This window comes from Amphiura filiformis, chromosome 2 (genome assembly GCF_039555335.1).
Source record: "Amphiura filiformis chromosome 2, Afil_fr2py, whole genome shotgun sequence".
NCBI classification, from domain to species: domain Eukaryota; kingdom Metazoa; phylum Echinodermata; class Ophiuroidea; order Amphilepidida; family Amphiuridae; genus Amphiura; species Amphiura filiformis.
The window spans coordinates 17,808,714-17,830,038 of NC_092629.1; the positions used below are offsets into that span (position 1 = coordinate 17,808,714).

The 21,325-nt window shown below is 36.2% G+C and overlaps 1 protein-coding gene across 1 annotated transcript in view; it reads right to left on the bottom strand.

Moving 5' to 3' along the window:
• LOC140138705 (uncharacterized) overlaps window positions 1-19,472 on the bottom strand; it is a 108,141-nt gene extending 88,669 nt beyond the window's left edge. The window contains exons 1-5 of the mRNA XM_072160458.1: window positions 18,824-19,472; window positions 17,487-18,314; window positions 2,054-2,377; window positions 643-897; window positions 168-458 (exon numbers count right to left, since the gene is read on the bottom strand). Coding sequence (XP_072016559.1) covers window positions 168-458; window positions 643-897; window positions 2,054-2,377; window positions 17,487-18,314; window positions 18,824-19,472 — 2,347 coding nt within the window. The remainder of the gene's footprint in view (window positions 1-167; window positions 459-642; window positions 898-2,053; window positions 2,378-17,486; window positions 18,315-18,823) is intronic.
• Between the last annotated feature and the right edge of the window lie 1,853 nt (window positions 19,473-21,325).

Consider the following 21,325-nt stretch of genomic DNA (forward strand, 5'->3'; position numbering starts at 1 on the left):
CTTTGTCCATGAATTGATTGGTGTAAAAAGCTCTTATAGGCTTGTTTTTTATTTAGGGTGTCAATTTGAATTGAAATCTATTTTTCAGTCAAAATTCCTATATAATATCCATCCATTTAGGTACCGGTACGTTTTCTTTAGAAACAGAAAATTAACACGTCTCTTACCAGTCATACAGTCCAATCCTTGATATCCAGCGATACATGAGCATCCGTAGGGGTCTGGACGACAAAAGAAGCGGCCTTTACAAGCATCTCCATGCGCATCCTGTCTTCCACTGCATGATAAAACTCCATCATTGCCCCAACTATTGCTGCCGAAAACCAATTCACAGTTAGTACTCCCAAATCCAGGGGGACAAACACATTGTCCTGATTGGGCGTCGCATATCCCACCGTTGTAACAGATGGGGCATTCCTGGTTGCACGACGGTGGGTTCCACCACCCTGGAAGGCATTCTGGAAGGAAAAATATTTAACATTTTAAGGATTTTTTTGTACTTTTTAGGAAATTCATGACAATTTTCCTCAAAGTTTCCCCCTGATAAATGCCCTGGCTATGTGTCACTGTCAAATGGGTAGCCAACAAAAATCATAATGAGGGAGGTTACAGTTTCATTCAAAAGTGTTCAAAAGTGTTTACCTTGTACAATAAGTCTCATGATTCCCTGCCTCCCCTGCTCACGTTGGCCGCTATCGTAACATTCGTAAATTCCTTCGTCAGCTTTCGTAACGCTTCCTATGTGTAAAACGGGCGATCCTCCCCACCTAGTTTTTAATACCTCATTGAATCTCCATTCCAGCATAGATAAGGGGTTTTGTTGCACCAATTGCATGGTTAGAGTCACGTTTTGTCCAATGTAGACAGTTTTAGTCTGACTTTCTGGTAACACACCAGCTGCAAGAACAACAGAATGTGGACATTAATGTTAGCTGTGGATTTCTGTAAACATGCATGGCAATTCCAATCCCATGTTCAAGCAAATTGCTTAAGCCAGGGCAGAAAAGATGAATTGAAGATAAGATATGCCCAACAACTTAGTTACAGTCTGTTTATGTCAAAGGATTGCTATGTTGAAAATAAAGTTTGCTATGATGAATTTGAAAAAAGGTTTCACTATATGTTAAATCTAACCCTAACCTTAACGTTAAACATATTAAAGGTGATGAAAAAACAAAACAAAAAACCTGTTTCATGGGCAGATGGACCTTTCAAGTAGGTCAGTCTCGCATTGTTTTTTTGTTTGTTTGTTCTGGGTTGTTGGTGTTTTTTTTGTTTTTTTTTGGTTTTGTTTTTATAGCAAAATGACTCTAATAACCAAAATCTGTAAATTAATTATTATTTTTTTTGTGTAATTTTTTCCCTCGTTTTGCAGGTTGCCCTTCTTTTTTCTTTTTTGTCTATGTTTACTTTTTGCTCATTTGTAATTCACACTCCCTGTGTGGAAAATTATAAGGTCCAATCCAATCTTACATAGGGGTGTGTAAAGATTTCAACTCATATAGCAAAATACAGTAAGCCAAAAAATTAAGGTACCAGTTGTGTTCACCCCTGTATATCCTATATAAAGAGACATGTGCCAAAATTAAAACAAAAAACAGCCAATACCTGTACTCTTTAGCTTGATTTAAGACCTCATTTGTTGAAATTGGTTGAAGATTAAAGAAACAGTGATCTAAAAACTAATAAAGAAACGAAATCAAAAGTTGCACTTTCGTATTCTAACCAATGAAAGCACAACACTAATTTTAACATGCTTAAAATCAATGGAAGCACGGCACTGGTTCTCTTGTTCGTGAACGCATTGTGTGCAAATCAATAAGGCACGCAATGTAGCAAACTGCAACTTTTACATTGGCATCTTTCTTGGGTTTATGGATCGTCATTTCTTTATTTATTGAACAATTTCAACAAACGAGGTCTTAAATTCGAGCTAAAAGATGCAGCTATTGGCTGCTGGTTCTAATTATGACATATCTGTCTTTGTTTAGGATATGCAAGGGGTGAACATAACTGTTACCTTAATTTTTTGGCTTACTGTATATCTACTCACCATTTGAATCCATGGTAATTGTTATCATCCGATGTGAAACACCGCCCTTAGTTGCATTGATATAAAATGCTCCTATCCTCTCTATTCCTATCCTAGACGGCAACATTATACGAGTGACTTTACCAGCTAATGAGCCCCCAGGCTCATCCAGCCGGCTATAATATGGGTACGGCGGCCAGTATGGCCCAGTACCAGTGTACACATCTCTTCCAAGTGAGATAACAGCATCAATATCAGTACTGGATTTGTAGCCTCCAAAGAATGTGTTTTCACCTTCTGGTAACATGGGCATCACATTGAAACCTGTGATGTCCAAAATTTCACCTGTGTGAGAAATAAAAAATGTTATCATTATTATTACACGATATTTATAGGGTAATCTACGGAGCACACAGTGCTTTACAAAATAAAAACAATAAATAATGAAGTTGAATATTGGTCTTAAGGGTTTTGGAGGAGCTGTGGAACACAAGATATTATAAATCAGATAATTTGCTGATTGAAGGATTGATTGATAGAGACATTGACAGATGGATGAACAGACATGACAGAAGGACTGACTAAAGGATGGACACACAGATGGACGGATGAATGGATAGACACGATAGAAGGATTGATAGACAGAATGAATGAATGAATGAATGAATGAATGAAAGCATCCCAGAATGAGTAAAAAAGTGAAAGAAAAAAAAAAAGAAAGAAAGAAAGAAAAGAAAGAAAGAAAAAAAAAAAAAAAAAAAAAAAAGAAAGAAAGAAAGAAAGAAAGAAAGAAAGAAAGAAAAACAAAAGTAAAGTAAAGAAAAGAAAAGAAAAAAAAAGAAACGGAAAGAAAAAAGATAGAATGCATGAAAGAATGAATGAATAAATGAATGGATTCAGGATGGCATGAGGTGAGGAAAGGATTATCTAATGTAAAATATTGAAAAAACAATCCATTGATCCACCAATCAACATTATCAATTTATTAAAGGGCATATCTATTGCAAAAACAAGTTAAACTCCATTCGAAGAGAATAATTATTACATTACAGTTGACACTGGTGGCAATTTTTTATGCGTATTTCTCCTGAAAAAAGAGAAATTGTGTTGGTAAAGTTCAGGCTCGTACGAATCCTTCCCCCGTTCGAAGCAAAGTTAATTTTCACGGCTGCGGGATGATGACGTAAGTAAATGAAGCGGACACTATAGGGGAGAGTGGGATAATCCCGAACATCTTTTCATTTAAGCCTATTACTACACATTAAAACAACGTAAGATAGAATAAACCATATCAATATCAAGAGTGGGATTACCCGCCCTTCCCCTACGATCACGATAACACATGAATTATCTCTTTTTATGTTCATTCATGCATAGATCATCTAAATGATCTATGATTCATGTATAAATGCGCGACCTTCAAATGTCAAGGTTAGCTACCTCTCATTAAAATTGTTTACTTGTATAATAAATACAATATTGATCACTGAGACTAGTATACCTGAATATACTAGTCTCAGATTGATCTCGCTCAAATTCTAAGCTCAAAATATTTTTTTTTATTTTTTAGCCTAAATATTTCTCATGTTGTTGATATACATATGAATTGTAACATCACAATTTACTAATATATAAAAAAGAAGCGGCTGATTTTATCCATAATGTTTGAAAACTATTAAATATGTAATACTTGATTCATAGTTTTCTTCTGAGAACACCAACAGTACACGTTCTGTGCATTACATGTTTACAGTCCCTTCTCTCAAAGCAGGCACATCTCATTCCATGACGTCAACTTTTTTCTAGGTCAAATCTGTCTCGTTCGAAGGAACTCACCGCTTAAGATGGATTTGCAGAATATAAATTTTAAACGTCTTATTTTCTCAATAAAGGAGTCATTTTCATTGTCCTCATAATTAAAAACCTCGCGTCGAGGTTTTCCAAAGTTTAAAAAATAACGGTTAGTTAATGAAATAACGGTTAAGTTAATGAAAAACAAGAAGTGAAATTTAGCAACGCGACGAGGTTTATTTGCCCGTAATGTATCGGCTATTGTAGTCTATTCATAAAAACTACTGCAAGAATCGCGGCAATCCCTGATGTTGCTGGTGTCTACCGCCGGCGTTTCGCATTTATTAACATTCAAAATTATCCGATACTCTTACATTTATAGACTTATTAGTGCTTTTTATATAATATTCAGAAATTGCAATTATGAAAACTACAAACTTTGTGAAAGTGAAATATATTTACCATCGAAAATATATCATACTTAAATTCTATAGAATCTATAGATACCCAACCCAGAATTTATTTTCTAAATTTTTGAGTGAACACGATAATGCGATTGATTTTCTTACACGTAAAATACGGCCAATTCAGAGAGAAAATCTTGTTTCTCGTATAGGGCCTACTATAGACATTTTCTTTTTGTTGGCTGGCCGCTGAGCTACTTCTTTTTACTAATTATAGATACGTCAAAACGTGGTCGCTGAGCTACTTCTTTTTACTAATTATAGATACGTCAAAACGTGTTCCCATGTTGAAAGTGTACAAGCTATTTCTACTTGCTTTAAAGAGAGCACAATTGAATGAAGACGATTTATTTGTATTTAATATAACTATTTTTTTATTTTAATAATATCCCATACCTAACAAGAACATAAGAAAATATTGTAAAGGCCATAAATATACGCACTCATGCATAGGGAGACAAACATGATAAAGTTAATCTGTTCTTTTCATTCTCGTTGAAACTCGTTCATTAACCTTTGGAACATTTCACATGCATGATGTTTGTATCAATCCTTCTCGGCAATCTAGGGCCATAGCAGGCGGCTGACACTGAAAAATTTGCATGGAAAAATGACCCGTCTCCTCCGCAGCCAATTTGGTTCCGCTCCATCGAAATCAAGCCGGTCACGGAGGAGACTACCCTCCTTTGTGTTTGTTCATTTGTGTATGGAGAGTCCTTTTTGGAGTCCGGAATGACTTAGGCTACGCTCTCAGCTAGAGTCCGACGCTGCATTGCACTAGAAATACCTTTTCTGTGAAATCGCTATAGAGCCAACCGGGAGCACGTATTCGTTTTGAAAATATAGCATTAAAATTAGTATCACCCTTGTGGCCACCGTGCAGTGGAAAACCTTAATTCTTTCATTAAAAGGAAATGAAAATTTAAAAAACACGGATCTACTTGTGCACCAATAAAATTGGCACAGCAATTTGTCTCAAATATGAATGAATTTTAAGAAACATACGGGGTATGATGAACATTGACCTGACGCCATGATAGTAGGATCTATTAGTCGTTTTATATACAATGTATATACCGTATTGTCATAATACCAATATTTGTCATTATATATAATGAGTAATATCTAGCAACGTAAATGTGCAGTTCATATGCACAAACGAATACTGATCTTTATGATATTCAGGTTTTTGTACATCACATATAACATGTCACATAGGAGGTCATACGTGTTGACCTTCATCTATTGTATTTGTTCATCTGTGTATGGAGAGGATTAGCGCCATTAAACGCCATTAAAACGCCATCAGTATTAGGGCGTAGTTCAGTGAACTCACCGGATTGCTATTCCAAGTACTTTGATAATACAGATAATATGTATTAATGGGTCGAGGCGATTGCATTGAAAAACCTAATAAATTATTCATAACAGTTACGTAATCAATCGATAGTGCGGACACTTTTTATTTGCAAACCACCAAAATTCGTGATCTTTTAGCGTTGGAAAAGAAACCACGTGAATAGAGTGCCCTCTCAAGAATATCAACTCTCTGGCCATAGGCCTATAGTAATTTAAATCGTGAAACCGTGTAATAGCAGTCGTGTGGGGGTATAAGTGTGTGTGTGTGGCACACAACATGTACATTCACAGTTAACTGGCAACCAGTTGAAACAGGCTGCATGCAGCATAGTGTAAATGAATTGCAATGTATTCAAATACATTATAGAAAAATAACATTATGATCATCATCATCATCATTGTCATCATCGTTATCATCATTGTCATAATATTAACAATGCTAACAGAAATTCACCTTTAATTCTAAACATCTTTTCAAAATTGTCCCACACAAATGTGCAGTGAGTACACACAAACTACAGTTAGTACACACAAACCCTATAGCACTGTGTGGTGTGGATGAGTACCAATTTTACAGAGTGGGAGCTGAGATGTATGGTCTAGTGTGCATTCTCTCTCTTTCAGGAGTTAAATGGATTGGAAAGTTCCATGAAAGAACTCTTAGATATTTTATATAGTCCAAATATTAAATAAAATTATGCATTTAATTTATTATCAGTTATTTCATTAATGATAACAATAATATGATTCTGCTAAGTGACAGATAAATCTAAATAATTTGGTAGATTTATTATGACAGATCACCACGAGATTTGACAGCCCCCCCCCCCAATTAATTTGAAAAATGGCCAAATAAGTCAACAAATCTGAGATCTATTGTGAGATTTTTAGATAATCATTTCACATTTTACATGGATAATTAGACAGGACTCGGACCGGACTCGGGCTTCGAGTCCGAGTCCTTTTGTGTCCGAGCCGAGCCGAGTCTTTTTGTGTCCAAGTTCCAGTCCAACAAAAAGTGGAGTAGAGTCCGGACTCGAGTCCGAGTCCGGACTCGAATGATACATCACTAAGTTGGGTGACTGAACAAAACATTGGAAACTATGCAAAAAGGGTCATACAGGTTATAGGGTGACAGTGCATGTGTTCTAGAAAATATATGGGATAGCACCGGCGTGTCCAGGATCTTTTCCTGCGGGGGGCTAAGCCCCTTTTTCAGATTTATGCGGGGGCTTTATGGCTAAAATCGCCAAAAACGGCTGATTTTACATGATTTTTAACAAAGTGCGGGGGCTTCAGCACCCAAAGCCCCCCCCGGACACGCTACTGGATATCTGGGTGACAGCGATGCTGAAAAGGGTTGTGCTTACTTTTCACATACAAAATGATATACGAATGATGACGCTTCTCTTATCCCTGGTCAAATCCAGCTTGCAATAAATATAGGTCTAAATGTGCTGATTACCTTTTTGTGGTTTCTTTAGTGTTTACATGTAAATGGCTAGCATTGCACCTGGCACCACTTTCCATACTGTTAGATTACATACATGTAGGACCAAAAATAGTGTAGGCCTACTCACAAGTTTTAGGAAACTGTCCAAATCATAGATCCAAACTCAATATCCTACAATAAATTGGTCTTAGATTACATGCATGCAGTTGTGGCACCAAAATAGTGCCCTCGTAAGTTATACCTTTTATATCTTGTTTGAAAGATTTTGAACTTAAATAATTTTGGTATATAGGCCTACATGAATTTTCATTTTTGATGATTCATTGACACTACTTCATAAAGTAGGCCTACTATGTTAACTGTAAAGTAGAGCCTATGTTAAATACAAAATAATAGGCCTATGATATCTTGATAATGATAATGTCGCACACCCATTATAACTTTAGTAATTTAGGTATAGGCCTATTATAATACAGTCTACATGAATTTTCACTGAACATTAATTTTACTGTTCTAACCATGTCAAAAGACTTGGTCAAGTCTAAAGCAATATAGGGTATACAATACAATGTCACTCATGGCACAGTCAATCTCATCATATTCATTGAAATAACATTTTGACAGTCGTATAAGGTACCACGGGCCAATCGCATGATAATACAGATAAAAATAGGTGATAGGTATGAATGGTTTTGGAATCGAACTACGCACCTGTTCTCGATCACCTTAAAACTATTCCATGTCTATCCCTGAATGAACCAACCGTAACGGTATAACAATTGCTGAGTTCAGGCCCAAAGAAATTGATACATTTGGACACACCTCAGTGATCCGAATACATTAATGTCCAATTTTGTGGAATATAGTATTGGCGAGTTGTGATTTACTTTGCAGAGTTTTTAAACTACGTTTTAAAAATAAAATACGGGGGTATTATGTGTGTGGTAGCATGTACATATAGTGTGGCGTAGGGCCTATAAATGGTGATGGGTGTGTATGGGCGCGGGGTGCTTGTTTTAGGGTGCCCTTATCTGTATGACGTACCCTTTGTGAAATAGCACAGGGTCTGTGAGAAGTGGATGCATTACATTTTGTTTCTTGTTATTTTTAAGTTAAGATTTACACCATTGGTAAAATACAGAATGTATGTTCCTTAAAAACATCATCAATAAAACAATAACAAAGACGTATAGCAGAAGCAGTTTCACCTTCATTTATTTCCACATGATAATTACGCATATTGACATTTAACGTCATAATGTAAAATTCCTTTCAAATTTTAATATTGACCATAAATTACCAAAAATTATGAAATAATATACGTAATAACTATCACGAAAGGTTTCTGTCCATTTTAAGTCAAAATAATGAGGTATTAAAAAATGTCCTCTGGCTGCTGAGCATGTGTAAGAATAATACAATGTCCAAAAATTAGGTTGGGAAATATTGTACAAATATCACGTTAAACGTCATCTATTGTGCCTTCCGAATAATGTACATTTTCTTAATTTTTGCCTTTGCCTTGTGGCATTACTTTCGTGGTGTAACTGTTTGAGTGAATGAAACATTCATGAAGATTCAAGACAGTGCCAGTAAGTTATGGATGAATAATTTGTCTTGAGTCTTTGTAGGTGGAAGGGGGTCACAAAATTTTTCGACCCAAGATGGGGGGTCGTAAAAAACTTTTGCCCGCGATATATAGGGGGTGTCATAAAAAATTGACTCCGCTCACCGACATATTTGGGACCCCCCTTCCGAAGAAAATGCCAGTCCCCTAAAACACACACACGTGTACCTCACATACCCCGCAGCACCCACATCAACAAATCCACAGTCCATCGACAAACACACCCCCACTCTGCTCTAACTCTACTAATAACTCGTCACTAAAAACTCACAAAATAAGTATACATGATGAAATACGGAATTTTACTGTCGTTTTAAACTAGCATCTCTGTCCTTCTCACTCACTGATTTAGATCACGCGGTTTATACTTGAATAGATCTTCAAAGCGATACATGCTTTCCCATTGTTCCTTGGCACATGTCACAATAACCATGATAACTGTATAGTAAACGACGGTCCCGCGCGATTAGTCGCTGAGTCAGTCGCAATGCTGTAAGCAAAATCGTTGAATAGGAACAAATCTTTTTTTTAGTATCACCACCAGATACTAAGTTCATTCACATTAAGCGTAGGCCCCCTACATCGACAACCTACAATGAGAACCCTTGAAATGATGAAATTGAGATTGAATAACTTGTTATACTGACAGTTGGTGCCATTTACGAAGTATTGCGAGGAGCGTTTGCCAGCAAAATATGGAATATATCTACCAGAAGATACAAATCGGAAATAGTATTGTATTCACAGTGCAAGGCTTGTGTTGGGCTTCTTACGTGTCCAATTTTGTGAGGAGAAGTTGAAAAGGTAAGGTTTAATTAATAAATTCATGCTCAAAATTTCCGTTAAGCGAATTCTGTAGATACGACATATATCAGCAGAACTCGCCACTTAATTGAAAGATTTGAGCATGAAGTAGGTTATGAATGCACGCAAATTTGATTTTCCTCGCTGTGGCCATTACCAGAGAAGTCTTTTTCGTTTTAAAAGTGGGGAAATTCGTGGATTTTGATTAACAAAATAGCATGTTGACATTATCGTTTCTGACCCTGCAAAATCACATGACATTGTCTGGCTTGACAAAATATATTAGGGCATATGTTGAAGTCCGAAGACCCAAATAAGTATCATAATTCTTTCTAGGGAGTGTCCAACATATTCTAGCCAAATGACACGGAGATCGGCCCGAGGAAAGGTTATGAAATCTCGACTGAGTGAAAAAAGTGCGTGAGCCGATATGGAACATTATATATACAGGCCTATTTACATAATTTCCTATGACCTTACACAAGTGACCATGCTCAAATATAAAACTAGAGAGATTGGTCATTGATGTGCACCATCAATTTTGATCCTGTGGTCAATATTGCTAGGCAAAAATTCACAGCAAACATGGCAAATTTCTCTCGATTCTCGTCTATTTGAAACAAGATGGCCCCATCCCTTAATACGGTATGTTGTGACCAAGGACACGATCAAGTCGGATCATTTCATCAGAGGAGTTCTTTAATCCATGCCGAAATAAATGCATCTAGACGAATAATTATTCTTGTCCAAAACTTTGTTGCATATCATGCACCATAGACTGTGCACTCAGGTGGTGGCCGCATTGCATTCTTTAAATTCAGTAAACTTTCATCGTCAACCGTGTAATTGAATGGGATTATTTTGAAATTTTAAAACGCTTGAAATATCACAAACATAGGCCTATGTTGATAAATAATATAAATACAAGCTAAAACCGTTGGGGTTCGATAATGAACCCTACAAAACTAACCGAGTATATTGGAAAATGCCGGCTCGATCATGTCATCCCATGATGCAGTCATGTCTACAGTAGAATTCACGTCGACCTTTGCAGGACTTAAACACCATTAAAAGCTATTAAACCAAGATAACGCTCATTGAAACAGCTCAACTGATTAAATCGGATCTTCTCTGGCTGTGCACATGTGTCTGTTTTATATGTGCGGTATCGCAATGAGCTGCTATAATACAGCTTCAGTTGGGTAACCGATTATAAAGGAAAAGCAAGGAAACAATGGTATGTGGACCGTTGTTCACGAAATGAGACAATGGCCTGCTTTTTGTTAACCAGCATTCTTGAAAATGAGCAACATAATGATTCTCGGTTTGGAAATAATTTCTTCATATTTTTGGTGTTATCTGTCGTTTACATATCCTTCCTAAAACACAAAAGTGCGACTATTTCCAAACACCCAAATTAGCTAAAAATTTAGGACATGTTACAAACTATATTTTCTAGAATTTTATAGAACACTTTAAATGTAGCTTGTACCGTTTTTTGTGGCATCCTTCAGAACGGAGCGGTCCGTTACCAATATAGCTCAATATTTTCGGTCAAATCTCCATTCAATTAACACGGGGAGTTGGCTAGCTATGAGCTAGCTATGCCTTGCCTTCACTCATATTCTACGAAAGTGCGCCTATTTCTGAACATCTAACCTAGCTGTAATTTTAGGTCATGTTAGAGAAATATATTTGCTAGAAGTTTGGAGAATACTTTAAATATTGGCCGGTTATTTTTCACACAGTGATGTTAACTAGGCAAATGCAATATACTTCTAACATACACTATTTGTAAAGGTCGCGCGTCAATGATGAGAGCACTGTGTATTGTGTATAGGAAAACGGACAGTAACTGCAGTATGCGCCGCCTGTGTACAATCTATGCATGCACCATTTCCTGGTGAGTTTCCTGATTGTGGCATTGTGGTAAGCTTCTTGGTCCGACTAGACTGGAACTAACTACGCTGGAGTCAGCTCCTGCACACCTTCCATATCGTAAAAAGGAAGTCTGAACCATTATTGAAGCCGAGATAATAATGATCCAAATAACACAATTTTCAACAAGAAAACCTGAGACGTACTGCAATGAAATCATCGCAGTGACGGGAATTTCTTGAGTTAAAACTCGCGTGTGCATTTGTTTATTTACATATTTAAATTATGGTCTTCGGCCAGTAAACATACTGAATATTCATTTTACTCTCCTTGATTGGCGTGACAAGCAGGCGGGCGCACAAGTACCCGGTGGCCAATGAGATCGCTGATTTCAGTCAATGTTGACGTCACTTGCATAAATTAGTGACTGGATCGTGGCAATATATACAAGGCTCTCGTCTCGCCCTGCGGGATCGTAGGCTCAACCCGATATCGATCTTACGCATGATTATATGTAGCCGCAATCTGTGCCCTCATTTCATGGACTTGGCGAGCCCCAAAAGCAGTGCAGATTATAGAAACTAGGATTAAAGTGCTGGTCATGTGGGAGGAAACTTAGAGGGCCTTGAACAAGGCTACTCATTTACCAGAACACCCAATTGGGGATTTAGGCCAACGCTCTGCAGGGTTTATTGTTCTATTGTTTCCGATTAGAGCGCTGACATATTGGAAAATGTTGCCAATCAATATTCATGAGAGTGTACATTCAACGTCCAGTTTTCGAAATTGGGTGACTTGTGTTTGGCAGGTGTGAAATACATCTGACTGGGCGTTTTAATTACGTAACGAATAAAGGCATTGACATCATCGATTGGCTGCCCAGTGCTGTTATGTGTTTAATTATTATATAGGCCTAATAATTATTATTAAATGTATTCATCATCTTTTCCCTTCTCTGTACTTATTCCTTTCTAGGCCTACACTTTATCACTCCCTCGCTCTCCTTGTCCCCTCTCCCCTCCCTCTCTCATTCTCATCATTTTCCTTATATTTCTATTTATCTACTTGTCGTTATTATATCTTTTTATTTCTCCCTTCTTCCAGCCCTCTCTCATTCTCCATATCCCCTCCTCCCCTCTTCCTCATTCCTCACCTCCCAAGACTTCTAACAGGGGCGAATCTGCCCCACCCCCTCCTCCCCTCTTTGGGTACGCCACTATTTCTATACCAATCTCCTTCTTAAATAAAATTAAATGGAAATTTCTTAAAAACGACCTTTATAGGCTAATACTTATCTACCAAAAAACGTTTCAAAACATAAAAAGGGGCCAAATTTTAAAAATCTTTCCTGTGTGGCTTTTCACCCTTTTTTTAAACTTGGTCCCATTCACTAAAGTAGTAATAACATGAAGAACGAGTCCTAATTTCTACAATTAGGTTTAAGACTGTTAAGGCTATGTATTATCAAAATCATTTGAAGGTTTATGTTTTATTATATTGCGTGTTCATAGAGAGTAGTAGAGTATGAATTATATTAGCAAATTGACTGTCAACTTGCATATAGGCCCTACATTTGTACATGAGGCGCAGAATCGCACAAGACGATGAAGAATTTAACAAAGTGAGTATTTGCTACTTTTGCTTAATTCAAAATACATTATAACGTCTTTACGGAAAAACTTCAATCACGCACGAACATTAATTCATTTACTCTACAATGAACACTGACAACTAAGAAAACAAACAAGTAGCCTAAAGATGACTTCATATGGGTCTTTAGAAACTTTCATAAATGGGACCAAGTTTAAAAAAGGGTGAAAAGCCACACAGGAAAGATTTTTTTAAACTTTGGCTCCTTTTTACGTTTTGAAACGTTTTTGGTAGATATTAATTCTTTTTTGAGGTAAAAATATTGCGCAGTAAGTGGTTCTTTGTAGCCATGCGAGGCGAACTAGTTGGATATCCATATTTCGCGGTTAATGGTTCTTTGCAGCCCTGCGGGGCAAACTAGATGGATATCCATATTTCGCGATGAGTGGTTTTTTGAAGCTTCGAGGGGCAAACTAGTTAAATATCCATATTTCGCGGTTAGCAGTTCTTGTAGCCCTGCGGGGCAAATTAGTTGGATATCCATATTTCGCGGTTTGTGGTTCTTTTTAGCCCTGCGGGACAACCTAGTTCGATATCCTCATTTCGCGGTTAGTGGTTTTGACGACCCGTAACCACCCCAATCAGCTGCATGGGGTAAGAATTATTAAAAATTAATAGCTGAACCCAATAGTTCAGCGAGGGACTGGAAACGACATATTGATGACTATATATAGAGTGTATTCAATAAACCCAAGCAGAACGAGAGCTGCTAAGTAACCGTTATCCGAACCATAAACACATGTATGATCAGACAACGAGTGTTCAATTTCCTCATAGCTTCCCATGTTGTACACACGTCAGTCGAATTTGGCGGTGTTGGTTTGTTAGCCGTCCAAGCTATAACATCGTTCACTTTGTGTTGAACTTTGTATATGGGCCTCACTGTAATAACATAAAGATCAGTCTGATCAGTGTGATATCATTTCAAGAGGTCACTTCACATGATTAAGCTAAACAGCCTAATTTGGCCCTGATTTGGTAAAATGATCTAACTTGAAATTAAAATCGCTGTTTCGAGAAAAAGAGCTTTAAAGTTTGAACACTTGACGTTTTTCTTTTGAATAAAATAAATTATTAAACAGATCTAATGTCTGAGAAAATATATAAATCTCATTATTTGGTGCAGAAAAAAGTTAAGAGTCCCACGTAACATCGCATGGTAAAAAGTGAAAAGTAATTGAACAAAATGGTGTTGTTCAACGATATTTTAATATAAAATTATGCACTGACGTTTCGTACAAAAGGACTTTATCAAAGTGAGCAAAAACAACCGTGACACTCCCATCACGCGCCACTACAACGAGATTCCCCATATACCGTCTGATCTTAAAGTCACTGGCCTTCTCCAAACCTCAGGTTCAGATTACTAGCGTTGGTTGAAGAAACAACATACAATCAATCAATCAATCAATTTATTTCATCCATTCATATACATACTCTATGCCATTACGGCACCCTTGCTGGCCCTGATAGCATCGGACTTAATGTCCAATTTTCTGCATTCAAACTTTAATTTCCTTTTGGTCACGCCCTGCCCATTTGGTAGATCTTCATTCTCTCCATTATAGCAGTTTTTTGTATTAATTTCCTGTGTTTTCTCATTTTCTTTTTTCCTTATTTCTTTCTCTCTTTCTTTCTTTCTCTCTTTCTTTCTTTCTCTCCCTCTTTCTTTCTCTCTTTCTTTCTTACCTCCTTTCTTTCGTTTTTCTTTCTTTCTATCATAGGCCTACTTTCATTATTCCTTTCCTTTTTAGTTCTTTTTCTTTTCTTTATTTCTTTCTTCTCTTTTCATTTTCCTTCCTTGCTTTTTTTTCCTTTCTTTCATTCTTTCTTTCTTTCTTTTTTTTTCTTTCTTTTCTTTCTTTCTTTCTTTCTTTCTTTCTTATTTTCTTTCTTTCTTTCATAGGCCTACTTTCATTCTTTCCTTTCCTTTCCTTTTTCCTTTCTTTCTTCTCATTTCTTTTTCCTTTCTTTCTTTCTTTCTTTCTTTCTTTCTTTCTTTCTCTTTTCTCTTTTTTGTTCATTCTTTACTTTCTTCCTTTATTTTCATCAGTCTCTCTTCCTCTTTCTTTGCATTTTGTCTGCGACCACTTTCACTCGCGCTGCTTTAATTTGGGTGTTGCGCCATTTCTAGTACGCACCTTTTAACATCGCGTTTCTCATTTTTGTTTTCCGCGCTCGCAGACATTCTCTATTTTGCTCACTTTGATAAAGTACTTTTGTACGAAACGTCAGTGTATAATTTTATATTAAAACATCGTTGAACAACACCACTTTGTTCAATTACTTTTCATTATTTGGTGATTTGAGGATGTCACCAATGAAAAGAGCGCCCTCACATTACCCATGATATGGATTTATCTCAAAATTTCCAAATTTCAAGTTATTGTCAATTCATTTTAAGCCGGTGGTAACCAGTATTTCATAAAAGGGTGTAGCTTTGAATTGATGTGATGGGATTCAATTTTATTCAATATCTATGCCAACCAACAGATCGTTCTACGGTTTCACGATTTAAATTACTATAGGCCTATGGCCTTAGATTGCCGAGAAGGATTGATGCAAACATCATGCATGTGAAATGTTCCAAAGGTTAATGAACGAGAATGAATAGAACAGATTAACTTTATCATGTTTGTCTCCCTATGCATGAGTGCGTATATTTATGGCCTTTACAATATTTTCTTATGTTCTTGTTAGGTATGGTGTATTATTAAAATAAAAAATAGATATATTAAATGAAATCCTGGCACAAATATATCGTCTTCATTCAATTGTGCTCTCTCTAAAGCAAGTAGAAATAGCTTGTACACTTTCAACATGGGAACACGTTTTGACGTATCTATAATTAGTAAAAAGATGTAGCTCAGCGGTCAGCCAACAAAAAGAAAATATACGAGAAACAAGATTTTCTCTCTGAATTGGCCGTATTTTACGTGTAAGAAAATCAATCGCATTATCGTGTTCACTCAAAAATTTAGGTTTTGTAAACCACGTCTTTCAATGTAGATTACCATGCTCGATTTCTCTCCTCGTGAATATTGCACTGCGAAATTTAAACATTTCTTTTGTATACTTAGAGTAGGTAACTTATTTATTTATTTATTAAAACCATATTTATACAGGGTTACCCTTCAGATAAATCTGCTATTACAGGGGCCCTGTGTCATGTCATAAAATATAAAGTATATAGTAATTGGTAGAATTATACATATTAGAATGATTAAAAATACAAACATCCAAATAAAACCATATATCAAATACATCAAATATCAAAAGTCATTAAATTCATAAAGTAAAAATCTTTGGCTAGTTATTTACATTTCTCTGTGTCTTAAAATATACATGTAATACTAGTATACATAAAATAATTAATAACTTAAACATCCAAACATACATCAACTTATATATACATCAAATAATACCTAAAGCCATTAAAATCATAGTAAAGACATTGGCTAGTTATTTACATATTCACTGGGTCATAAAACATAATATATGTAGAATAATTAATAACACTCAAAATATAGAAGCATACATCAAAATACATCAATCTTTAAAAAGTCATAAAGTAAAACTTTGGCGCATTATTTACATTTTTCATATATACATTTTACGAAATATTAAAAGTTCAGAAATTATTGTGAAGTGCCCGTTTGAACAAGTTTGAGTTGTAATTTATTAACCTTAAATGTTGTGGCATTTCATTCCACGCTGTAACACCTCGATAATGAAAAGTTCTTTTTCCTGCTTCTGACGACACCTTGTTATGGTAAAGACATAGACCTGAGCTTGACTTTGTTACGTAGGCGTGGTGGGTGTTAACATAGGAAAATTTAGTTCGCAGGTAATCTGGGGCATTCCCTGTCAAGCATTTATGAACAAGATTAATAAGATTGATATGAGAACGGTTTTTCAAAGTTTTCCATTTCAGAACATCATACATATCCAAAACACGTGCCCTTGGGCCTTCGTTAAGTACTAACCTCACAAGTCTATTTTGGAGAACTTGTAATTTGTTACTAAGTTCCTTAGAGCAATTATTCCATACAAGATTGCAATAATCAAAGAACGGCATTACGAGTGTATTGGCAAGTAATTTGGTAACTTTGGGTGGAACAGACTTTCTTAATCTACTCACAAGACCAATACGCTGAGAGATCTTTTTACAGGTATTGTGAACATGATCATCCCACTTTAGCAACGGATCAATCCATGTCCCAAGATACTTAAAATTGTCAACACGTACAATGTCCTTACCACTTATAGATAAATTTATATTTTCACATTTTTCTATGCCCTTTTGTGTACCACATATCATGTATTTAGTTTTTGAAACGTTCAGAGAAAGCTTATTTCTTTCTAACCATTTTTCAACATTATTTAAATTGTCATTTAGTTTAGTGCACATATCATCAGCACATTTACTTGAATACATAAGTGCTGTATCATCAGCATAGAGTACAGTCTTACATGTGAGATTACTTGACAAGTCGTTCACAAAAATAGAAAATAACAATGGTCCCAAGATTGTCCCTTGAGGGACACCAATAGTAATACATTTTTGATCAGATAGTGTTCCTCCAATTGCAGTAGCCTGTGTACGCTCTTTTAAATAGGATGTAAACCAAGTAAGCTCCATATCACGAATGCCAATACCATAGAGCTTTTTCAACAAGAGATCGTGGTTGACGGTATCAAAGGCTTTCCGCAGGTCGAGAAACACTATTCCAGTAGCTTTTCTCTCTTCCATGCCAGTCAGTATGTGATCTGTAACATCAATAAGGGTGCTTTGTGTTGAATGATTTGGTCTGAAGCCGGACTGATTACTGGAAAGAATATTATTTTCCTGTATATAAGTGTACAATTGTTCATGAACTGATCTTTCCAGGATCTTTGAAATGATGGGAAGTACCGAAATTGGCCGGAAGTTATTTAAGTCATCCTTGTCGCCACCCTTATGTATGGGAGTAACTCTAGCCTCCTTCCACTCGTTTGGTACTTTACCTTTCTTTAGAGAAACATTACATATGTGCGTTAGTGAATTAGAAATATATGCAGCAGCAACTTTGAGAAGATTTGCTGGGATATTATCCATACCAGTTGATTTACATATGGAAATTGATTTCAACTCCTTGAGCACATAACTTTCTGTGATTTCTGTGAATCTAAATACATTACTACCAATTGATCCAAGGTTGTTACTCATCAAGTCACAGTCGTGATTGGTACTATTCATATTATTTGCATCGATAACTTTGTGTCCAATTGAACAAAAATGATTATTGATCTGATTTGCACGATCAATACTCTCACTCTCATTATCATTTACAATAATACTTTTACTTTTTTTACCAAGACCACCATGATCACGCAGTGTTTTCCAAAGTTTGCGTGTATTATTTGCATTATCATTTATAACCTTCCGGAAATGTTCCTTTTTCAGATTACGGTTCAGTTCATTAACTTTGTTTCTGATTTCTTTTGCATGTTTCCAGTCGTTTGTATCATTAGATAACTGAGCCTTTCTCTTTAAATAATCTCGTTCATGAGAAAGTTTTTATATTCAGGGGTTATCCATGGGGGAAGATAACCTTTTACTTTTCTAGTCTTAAAAGGTACGTGCTTGTCACAAATACCAAGAAACATATTTTTCCACAGCTTCCAAGCATCATCTGGCTCATCAATGGTAGTTATATTTCTCCAATCAATACGTGACAAATCATTAGTAAATTCCAATTCATTAAAATGCTTATAACACCTACTTGTAACCGTTTTTGGCATCAGTTTCACCCTATTATACTTCTTACACATCTTAACTAAATAGTGATCACTTACACCATAATATACAACTTCACAATTTGAAATCTCTTCTGGTTTGGAAACACAAATTAGATCAATTAAAGTACTCGTCGTTTCTGTAACTCTGGTCGGTTCATCGACAAGTTGTGAGAGTTGGCTATTAGTACAAAACTCATGAACTTTTTTGTAGGTATTTTCAGATAAACAATCAAGATTAAAATCACCTAATATAACAATGTCATCAGCATTAATACTTTGTACCTTTTCGTCAAACCTTTTAAAATACTCAACATAGGAACTAGGTGGGCGGTAAAATGTACACACAAGAATTGGTTTTCTATACTTGGGCTTAATTTCAACCCAAAGTGCTTCTATTGCATCATCATTAAGATCTTCTCTATGAATTGCTGTTAAAGAATCTCTTACATAACAAGCTACACCACCATGATCATCTTCATTATGTTCATCTATATGTGCAGATCTATCTCTTCGATACAATTGATAACCAGGTACATTCACTTCATTATCACTTACGGTTGAATCTAACCAAGTTTCACTTATTGTAAAAACATCAATATTTTCATCAGCAGCAATAAGTTTTACATCGTCCATTTTGTATCTCATACTTCGAGTATTTAAATGAGCAAACACGAGACCATTACTTTTCCTTTTTTTGCTGATATAGTACATGGATTCTTACTTGTACAATCAACTTGTTTGTTTTCACAATTTCTTTTAATTTTAAGATCAAGTATATTAACATTATTGTCATCATCATCAGCAAAACTGGTATTTGAAACACTTAAACAACTAAAACGGTTTCTATGATTTGATAAACCAAAGATAGCTTTAACATACTTATCACAAAAGCTATTCTCTGTATTTTTACATGAAAACTCAGTTTCTTTCAAGTTACCTTCACAAACTTGTTCACGTGACTTTTGGCTAATTGGTCAATTTTGACTGTAAACATGGTAAAGATCATTTTGATCTCTATGCCACCTGCTTTTGTGTCCGAATTCACCACAGGTTCTACATTGAACTGGATATTTGAAATGACATTCACTACTTGTATGATTTGTTAATCCACAATTGAAACACGCTTTCCTGGAAGAGTTTCTTTCATCGTATTTTCCAGGTCTCTCGTATGTATCATATCTTTCATTGTGCCGGCGATCATGATTACCGTGGTCATGAGACCGAAATTGTTCGTGACTGTATACTTTGCGTTCCGAATGGCGTTTATGCCAACCTGAGTGTCCATTTTGATTTTTCTTGGTGTACCCGTCATGATCATATGAAGATTTCCGAGATAATTGTGGATGTTCTTTTTTCCATCTTGGTTCCGTGTTTCGTTTTGCATAGCGGATGTCATGATCGCTAGATTCACGGGAATCATACCGTAATGTTCTGTGACGTTGATTGTCACTCTTCTGTTTACGGACGTTCAGCTTTATTGCCTTCGACTTGCTCTTTGAGTTGCGTCTGTGCGTTACGGTGAACCAAGGCGGGCTGTCTTCGTCATTGTCCACAGCTGAGCCTAGTGATATGTCACTTTCGCTAATATCAGGACTGGGGACGGTTGGAAGTTGATTTCTTTGTGACATGCTTTCTTTCTGAACTTCAATTATTTCAGATATTTGCTCTTTGAGGGCTTTGTTTTCAGCCTTTAATGCTTTCTGTTGTTCATACATTGTCTTTTGCCAAGCTGAGAGCACATTTATGTTTTTGTTTAGTTCTCTAATAAGAGAAGGCACGTTTTTGCAATTACTACAGCACCAATTACTAGTCTTAGCGGGTCTTCTACTAAGATTGGCACATGAAAGGTGAAATTCCTGTTGGCAAATAAAGCAACGACATGATACTTCGCCCTCTTTGATGGTCTTACACGTACCGCTACAATGTTGCACTGGAACACTCGCATTTTCACTGGGTGAAATTTTTGAGGGAGTTTCACATATTGTCCAGTTGCCAGATGTTGTTTTCTTTGCTGAGGCTCCTTGGTCAATTTTTTTAGCGGACGATTTTTGGAGTTTTTGGTGAGATGGAACAGTTTTAGGGGAGGCTCTTTGGTCAGGAGGAGTTCTCTTAACTGATGCTTCTCGGCTAGAAGGAATGTTTAATGCCGTTTTCTTTGTAACAGCTCCTTGGTCATGAGGAATTTTCTTTACGATTCACACCACTTATAAGAAACTGAAACCAAAACCGAAACTGACTGACACAAATGTTCAGTTTTTAACAAAAGTTGTTAAAAACTGAACATGTTTAAATTTCGCAGTGCAATATTCACGAGGAGAGAAATCGAGCATGGTAATCTACATTGAAAGACGTGGCAGAGAGTAGTTATTCTTGAGAGGGCACTCTATTCACGTGGTTTCTTTTCCAACGGTAAAAGATTACGAATTTTGGTGGTTTGCAAATGAAAAGTGTCCGCACTATCGATTGATTACGTAACTGTTATGAAT